Source organism: Stomoxys calcitrans, chromosome 2 (assembly GCF_963082655.1).
Source record: "Stomoxys calcitrans chromosome 2, idStoCalc2.1, whole genome shotgun sequence".
Classification (NCBI taxonomy): Eukaryota; Metazoa; Arthropoda; class Insecta; order Diptera; family Muscidae; genus Stomoxys; species Stomoxys calcitrans.
In genome coordinates, this window is record NC_081553.1 from 97,494,467 (window position 1) to 97,503,396 (window position 8,930).

Below are 8,930 nucleotides of genomic sequence, written 5' to 3' on the forward strand. Positions count from 1 at the left end.
TCGGACAAAAATTGTGGCTTCCATGGGCTCAAGAATTCAAATCGGGAGATCGGTTTATATGGGAGCTATATCCAAATATGAAGCGATATAGCATATTTGCAATCCCCAATGACCTACATCAATATACAGTATCTGTGCAAAATTTCAAGTGGCTAGGTCTACGCGTTTGAACGATAACATGATTTCGACAGACAAACGGACGGACGGGCATGGCTAGTTCGACTCAGGATGTCGAGACGATCAAAAATATTTATACTTTATGGAGTCCCAGATCAACATTTCAAGGTGTTATAAACGGAATGACTAGATTAGTATACCCCCATCCTATGGTGGTGGGTATAAAAAATGCGTTGCCGAAAAATCCCATTTTTAGCAAATGGCATTGGCAGCTTCAGTTGAAAGTTGCCATCTGTAATGCAAACTGACTAAGGTTGCCATCCATAATCGACTCATTTATTTTAGGTGTACAAACTAAAAGACATCTTCGTTCTCTTGTTCTCCTCCGTACCAAAAATAACAAAATTGATTTCCTACAACTTTCATCTCAATATTTTGATTTCTAAAGTCTAGAGCCTAGCACGCTCTAAGAAATGAACACAGACATACGCTTCTGAATTTTACCGCAATCCAAAATGTTGCGACTAGAACAGCGAAATTATGATTCTCCGGCTTAGAGTAGTATGAAGACAAAATTCTATCTCGCTAATCAATATCATTGTGTTCAAAATTTCTAGCGATAACCAAAACAAAGTGATTAGATTAAAACACTGCTGCATTAAGGGGATTGAACAATTCATAGGCATTTAGTGGTGGTTTATTAGTAAAAACGTCTCCAATGTATTTGCTTGTGTTTCTATTTGTCTTCTTCATTTGGTGCTACAAAAGTCATGCCTCCAAAAGATATATGCGACATGCAGTTCGCAATTTACAAGGGCCTTTTGCCATACCCCTTTTGGGTTGTATCCAGGAGATTTCACGACTAAGACCCAAAAGTGAGCTAAGCAAGTAAACAAGAAATCGCTTAACATTGTAAAATCTGTGTGTGTTGTTGTTGTGTTTTCAGATATAACCTCCTCCGTAGCTTCGATGTTTGCCAAATATGGGAAGCTTATGAAATTGTGGGCCTTTAATCGTCTGCTGATTGTGAGTGCCGATATTGAATTCAATGAGCAAATACTGGCCAGTCCAACGCATATAACAAAAGTTGCCGTCTATAATATGCTGCATCCTTGGTTGGGTATTGGTCTGCTAACTAGTGATGGCAAAAAATGGCATACACGACGTAAAATTATAACGCCTACCTTTCATTTTAAAATTTTGGAAGAATTTCTGGAGGTTTTTGATCACCAGTCTACGATATTGTTGCAATGTTTGGAGAAAAAAGCCGATGGTCGCAGCACAATAGACATATACCCCCTCATATGTCTATTTACTCTGTATGTGATTGTGGAGACGGCAATGGGTACTAAAGTGAATGCCCAAACCAGTAAAAGCTGCCAATATGCCTCAGCTGTTCATGAGTGAGTATAAGAGGAGAAGGTGATGGACTATTTACGTATATAAGAATTCTTTAAAATACGGACGGAATGGGGGAAAGTTGCAACGTTCCATTAAAGATGGCAGTAGATGAGATAATATTGAACTCAGATCTTGGATTCGATTGGGATGGGTTCTGTAACTACAAAAATATTTCTGTTGAATAGCAAAGGAAAAAATGTCTTACTGTGTCTTCAATAGATTTAGCCCATGGTGACATCACAGGAACCAGAAAAAAGGTGACTTCTGAATTGAAAAAACCCAATAATTCGCGGATGTAAAACGATCATAAGTAATGGCCGCGTCAAACCTTACATACCCTCCATCCATCATTGTGCAAAAAGTCGGTTGAGAACTACGCCCTATAAAGATTCAAGAAGTAAAATCGGGATATCGGTTTAAGTGGACGCTATCTGAGGTTATGAACCGTGTCAGACCATATTTGCTTTCCAGAGGCTTGAGAAGTTAAATCGGGAGAGCGGTTTATATGGCAAGTTATAGACCGATTTGAACAATACTTGGCTTAGATGTTGAAGGTCATAATAATCGTGCAAATCGGATAATAATTGCGCCCTCTAGAAGCTCAAGAAGTCAAATCGGGGGATCGCTTAATATGGCAGCTACATTAGAACATGGACTGATTTGGCCCATTTACAATCACAAACGACCTGGACTTATAAGAAGTATTTGTGCAAATAATCAGGTTATGAACCGATTAAAACCTTACTTAGCACAGTTGTTGATGGTCAAAACAAAACATTTCATGTGAAATTTTAACTTAAGCGGATAATAATTGCGCCCTCTAGCGGCCTAAGAAGTCAAGACGCGAGATCGGTTTATACGGGAGCTATATCAGGTCATGAAGGGAATTATACCATACTTAGCTCAGTTGTTGATGGTTAAACCAAAACATTTCCTGCGAAATTTCAACTAAAGCGGATAATAATTGCGCCCTCTAGCGGCCTAAAAAGTCAAGACCAGAGATCGGATTATATAGGAGCTATATCAGGTCATGAACCGATTTGAGCCATACTTGACACAGTTGTGAACGTCAAAACAAAACACTTGGTGAAAATTGTTTGCCAATTCGGATAATAAGTGCGCCCTCTAACGACACAAGAAGTCAAAATCCGACATCGTTTTATATGGGAGCTATATCAGGCCATGAACCGATTAATACCATATTTAGCTCCGTTATTGATGGTCAAACCAAAACACTTCATGCGAAATTTCAACCAAACCGGATAATAATTGCGCCCTCTGGCGGCCTAAGAAGTCAAGACCCGAGATCGGATTATATAGGAGCTATATCAGGTTATGAACCGATTTGAGCCATACTTGACACAGTTGTGAACGTCAGAACAAAAAACACTTGGTGAAAATTTTTTGCCAAATCGGATAATAAGTGCGCCCTCTAACGACTCAAGAAGTCAAAATCCGACATCGTTTTATATGGGAGCTATATCAAGTCATGAGCCGATTAAGACCATTCTTAGCTCAGTTATTGATGATCAAACTAAAACATTTCGTGCAAAATTTCAACCAAATCAGAAAATAATTACGCCCTCTAGCGGCCTAAGAAGTCAAGACCCGAGATCGGATTATATAGGAGCTATATCAGGTTATGAACCGATTTGAGCCATACTTGACACAATTGTGAACGTCAGAACAAAACACTTGGTGAACATTTTTTGCCAATACGGATAATAAGTGCGCCCTCTAACGACTCAAGAAGTCAAAATCCGACATCGTTTTATATGGGAGCTATATCAGGTCATGAGCCGATTTAGACTATACTTAGCACATTTTGTGACGGTCAAACCAAAACATTTCGTGCAAAATTTCAACCAAATCAGAAAATAATTGCGCCCTCTAGCGGTTCCAGATCCGAGATCGGTTTATATGGGAACTATATCAGGTTATGAACCGATTTGAGGTATACTTGACACAGTTGTGAACGTCAGAACAAAAAACACTTGGTGAAAAATTTTTGCCAAATCGGATAAGTGCGCTCTCTAACGACTCAAGAAGTCAAAATCCGACATCGTTTTATATGGGAGCTATATCAGGTCATGAGCCGATTTAGACTATACTTAGCACATTTTGTGACGGTCAAACCAAAACATGTCGTGCAGAATTTCAACCAAATCGGAATGCGTCCAGTAGCGGCTCAAGAAGTCAAGATCCGAGATCGGTTTATATGGGAGTTTTATAAGGTTATGAACCGATTTGAGCCATACATGGTACAGTAGTTGATGGTCGAACCAAAAAACTTCATGGTAAAATTCAGCCAAATCGGATAATAATTACGGTCTCAGACGGCTCACTAATTCAAGACCCGAGATCGGATTATATGTGAGCTATATCAGGTCATGAACCGATTTAGACCATACTTGGCACAGTTAGTGATGGTCAAACCAAAACACTTCATGCAAAATTTCAGCAAAATCGCATAATAATTGCGGCCTCTAGCGGCACACAAAATCAAGACCCGCGATTGGCTTGCATGGGAGCTATATCAGGTTACGGAGGTCACCGTAGCGCAGAGGTTAGCATGTCCGCCTATGACGCTGAACGCCTGGGTTCGCATCCTGTCGAGACTATCAGAAAAAATTTTCAGAGGTGGTTTTCCCCTCCTTATGCCGACAACATTGGTGAGGTACTATGCCATGTAAAACTTCTCTGAACCGTGCCCAGAGGCGGGCGTTGATTGGAGATGAGAGGGTATCCAACTTTATTGTTTCCCTAGAAGAGCATCGTCGAAATGTGGGTTGTGAGGCGCTGTTCCATCGATTCTTCCACGGTGTGTGTTCTTCGAAAATCAGTCTTTTGATTCCTGAGTTGAGGTTGTGTCCCAGAAATACAAGATTTTGTAAAAGCGCGCACCGATTTGTAATCGATTTGCCAGCTGATCAAACCATGCACCACCGAGAGAATTATTTTTTCGCAAGGACGGTTCGTATGTGGAATCGAATTCCGACAGATGTTGTTCCTCCTACTTAAGACATCCAGAAATTCAAAGCAAGTACCAATAAACACTACTCAGCCTTTCCTCCCTCCTATCCAAAACTATCCCTCTTCAACGCAATGCACTGCATATATAGGGGACATCCCCGAGTGTTGGTTGATTGAAAAAAAAGTCAAAAAGACTTATAAAGATATCTCTATTATTTTCTTTTTCTTTTCTTGCACTTGATCTCTATAACACCTCAGCTTAACCATTTCAAATATCATTATCTCTTCACAATCTCAACTGACATATTTTTACTGATTTTTTAAATTTCTATCCCACTGTGCAACATCTCCTAATATTTTCCACATGCTCTACACATGCTATTACTTGCCGCACCCATTTTGAATAAGTGAGCTAGTGGTCCCATTTGTTCCTTTATGATACCGAAAGCTAGACTGACCTCCTTCTTACTTCCTTTCAGCAATAGTCAAGTCCTCTCATTATCTAGATATCCCCTAAGGATTCCCGTCGTCCTAATGACCGTTTGTTCCACAGTGCTACATGTGCGTTCATCGCCCACGACCTTTACTCGGACTGTGTCGGCCCCAAAAGGCTGCGGGTTAAACAAGTTTATTGACGGCAGTCCTCTGGTTCTCACTTCAAGCCAAATCGTCTGCTCTTTCATTCCCCCTTACCCCGTTATGGCCCGTCACCCAAGCGATAGTCAAGTTTATTGTTGCCGTTTTTGGTAGATTTTAGCATAACAGTAGAGAGAGAGAGAGATAGTGACAGAGAAAAAACCTGCGAGCAAAAGAGTAAACGAACGAGACAAACAGTGCGAGCCGAACAAAGAAAATAAAAACCACCACCACACCGAAGCTGTGAAGCAAAGCACATGTGGTGGATGGTTAAATGGTTTTTATATCTTGCTTATAGACAAATCGTTGTTGTTGTTATATGTTGGCTTGCAAAGTATAACTTTAAAGAAAAAAATTTTACTTTGGGTCGTTGAAATTCGAAATAAATTGTTGCAGGAAAATTAACAAATTTCTTTGTCGCTTTTTCGACTAAAGTTGTGTTCGTTAAGAGTGGATAATACTACCATGGATTTTTTCATCAAACGACGATCTAGTATTTATAATTTGTATGTTTGAAAATGTTTAATTTGATGTGTTGCAAATGAAGGCCACCGCATGAACGCCTGGGTTCGAATCCTGGCGAGACTATCAGAAAAAAATTTTCAGCGGTGGCTTTCCCCTCCTAATGCTGGCAACATTTGTGAGGTGATATGCCATGTAAAACTTCTCTCCAAAGAGGTGTCGCACTGCGGCACGTCGTTCGGGCTCGGCTATAAAAAGGAGGTCCCTTAAACTTAAATCGGACTGCACTCATTGATAGGTGAGAAGTTTGCCCCTGTTCGTTAGTGGAATGTTCATGGACAAAATTTGCAATTTTTTGCAAATGGAATAGAAATATAGCCAACTTTTCGGTGGTGTGTATAGAAACATATACCGCATTTTTGGCTTGTAGAACATTCGGTAGGTTTTGGTAGGATTTTTCTTAAATTTTGGTAGGAAATAATTTTCTTGATTAGCAACACTGATCGTGCCATGTTCAGAAAAGGCGTTAATCTCTTACACTCCAAGAATGATCGTGACCTTATCGTCCTGTTTGTTATTGCGCTGATGGTCAGTTTACCCGTCAACCTCATCAGAGTTACCAATCAGTTCATTGCCGTATTTTCTTTTGTTAAAGTAGGAATTCATGAACATGAAGGTCCTTTTTTGTATTGCGCTCGTAAAGCAGTCATTGACAAATAAGAAATCATTGCATTTATGTTTGTGGAAAAATCAGCATAAGTTCGCGTTATATTTTCTTATATCACTATAAGTACACCATCGTATTTATCTCCCAATTTGTCTTTAATAATTTGCATTTAATACCCACTCCATTTCTTTTTCAGAATGACTGAGTTATTGGCCATGCGCTTTGTTCGCCTGCATTTAAACAATGAACTGGTTTTCACTATCTTACACCCTTTTAAAAAATTACGTCAAACTCAACTGATACAGATTATGCACAATTTCACCAAGAGTGTTATTGAGGAAAGAAGAATTCTATTGCAGCAAAACCAACATAAATCGCTACATGCAGAAGACAATGGAGATATGGGGTGCAAAAAACGTAGCGCATTTTTGGATGTCTTGCTACAGGCAACTGTTAATGGTCAACCCTTGTCGGATGAAGATATACGTGAAGAAGTGGACACTTTTATGTTTGAGGGTCATGACACCACAGCATCAGCTTTAAGTTTTACTCTGCATTTATTGGCTCGACATCCTAGGGTGCAAAATAAAATTCTAGCCGAGGTACAGCAAATATGTGGCAATAGTGAAGACCCCCTGACATTGATGAACCTAAACGAAATGAAATATCTGGAATGTGTCATAAGAGAATCACTTCGCCTGTACCCTTCAGTGCCAATTTTTGGACGACAATTCAAGGAAGACTTTGCATACAGTGAGTTTTAAGTTCTTCCTCTATGGCAATTCAATGATTTTTTCTAACTTCATTTTTAGCACACTCAACTCTGGGTGATGGTGTCATACCAGCTGGTTCAGAATTGTACATCTGGTCCACTCTGGTATTAAGGGATCCCAAACGTTATCCGAATCCTAGTGAATTCGTGCCTGAACGGTTTGAGGATGTCGATGAAAAGATCAACTTGTCTACCAGTCCATTTAGTGCTGGTCCTCGCAACTGCATTGGCCAAAAATTTGCCATGTACGAAATGAAAATCACTCTGATGAAAATTGTGCGGACATTCGAATTGCTACCATTAGGAGAAGATGTGCAGCCAATACCAAATATTGTTATGTGTTCAGAGAATGGCATGCAATTAGGTTTAAGAAAACGGAAAGCTTAGTGTTATAACATCAAGTAAATCGGTTCAGCAGAAGAAGTTACAACCTCCAGAAAGTTCTTTTTTTTATTTTTTTTATTCTTTATTCCATGGAAACATATATCCTTACTAATATAAATATACAAACAACATTGATATTTAACTGGGATTTAAGTATAGTGTAATTCTTCTTTTTAATGAGTATCTATCTTCAGTAAGATCAAAAAGATGATAGGAAAGGTTCATTATTTGTATAATCATATTTTGACGATATTGAATATTAAGCAGTTGAAAATTTCTCTTGAAGGAACGTTAATATTAGGACGGCTCAACTAAAATTCAGACTTCAAATTCCCGTGTAAAACATTTGAGATGAAAGTGATGTTCAACATTTTCCTGCGGCTACTGAGAGTAGGGAGCTTCATTAAATTTAATCTACAGGAAGGAAATGTTAAATAATTCCAACCACGATTACGAAGGTAAAATAGTAGAAATTGTTTCTGTACGGACTCAATTTTATTTCTGTGAATAGTATAAACCGGATCCCAAATAACGGATCCATATTCAGCTGTACTTCAGACAAGAGAAATATATAAGTTGTTAGTAACTGAAGGATCATCAAATTCTTCACTCCATCTTTTCATAAATCCAAGAGAACTAAAAGATTTATTCACCACGGTAGAAATATGTTGTCTAAAATTCAATTTACGATCTAAGAGGATGTCAAGATCTAGAAAAGTTTCTTCTATGTCAATTTCACGACCGTTGCCAAGTATTGCGTTCCATAGAAATATTGGGTTGCCCAAAAAGTAATTGCGGATTTTTTAAAAGACAGTAAATGAATTTTTAATAAAACTTAGAATGAACTTTAATCAAATATACTTCTTTTACACGTCTTTTATAAAGCAAAAAAGCAAAAAAAAAAAACAGCTGATACCTGACAGAAGAAAGAATGCAATTACAGAGTCACAAGCCGTTGAAAAAATTTGTCAACGCCGACTATATGAAAAATCCGCCGACTATATGAAAATTTACATTACACAACAATCAAGAGTTATCAACATCGAGCTGTAACAAATCCTACTCAGAAGGAACACAGAGCGACTGGAAAATTTTGACGTCATCCGCATACATTAAGATTGAAGAATTTTTAATAACACAAGGTAAATCATTTATAAACAGATTAAAAAGAATTAAACCTAGAGGACTGCCCTGTGGAACACCGGATTTCACAATGATTGACTTAGAAAAAGAATCGCCGAAGTGTACATTCTGAAAACGTCCATATAAGTAAGAATTAACTCAATTGAATAATACAGGAGAAAACCTGGTTTTACAAATATTAAACAAAAGTAGGCCATGATTGACTTTATCGAAAGCCTTACTAAAGTCGGTATATATAGCATCAGTCAGTTTCCTCTGCCTAAATCCATCATTGACAAGAGTTACTAGCTGTAAGACATTTGCAACAGTTGATCAAGCTTTACGAAACCCGTGTTGCACATCTGAATATATTGAAGAAACTTGAAGGGAGATGTT

The 8,930-nt window shown here is 38.4% G+C and overlaps 1 protein-coding gene across 1 annotated transcript; it reads left to right on the top strand.

Annotated features, from left to right (window-relative positions):
* The first annotated feature begins 634 nt into the window (after window positions 1-634).
* On the top strand, window positions 635-7,560 carry LOC106084995 (cytochrome P450 4d8). Its single transcript, XM_013248987.2, has 4 exons — window positions 635-992; window positions 1,064-1,520; window positions 6,453-7,009; window positions 7,069-7,560. Exons 1-4 carry the CDS (start codon window positions 836-838, stop codon window positions 7,413-7,415), a joined length of 1,518 nt encoding a protein of 505 aa, XP_013104441.2. The 5' UTR covers window positions 635-835; the 3' UTR covers window positions 7,416-7,560.
* The last annotated feature ends 1,370 nt before the right edge of the window (window positions 7,561-8,930 follow it).

What these genes read in the sequence shown, in the direction of transcription:
- LOC106084995 (XM_013248987.2), top strand. Translation starts at nt 836, where the DNA reads ATGTATTTGCTTGTGTTTCTATTTGTCTTCTTCATTTGGTGCTACAAA. An exon ending in TTCACGACTAAGACCCAAAA is followed by an intron (nt 993 to 1,063) that starts GTGAGCTAAGCA and finishes TTGTGTTTTCAG; the next exon opens with ATATAACCTCCTCCGTAGCT. An exon ending in TATGCCTCAGCTGTTCATGA is followed by an intron (nt 1,521 to 6,452) that starts GTGAGTATAAGA and finishes TTTCTTTTTCAG; the next exon opens with AATGACTGAGTTATTGGCCA.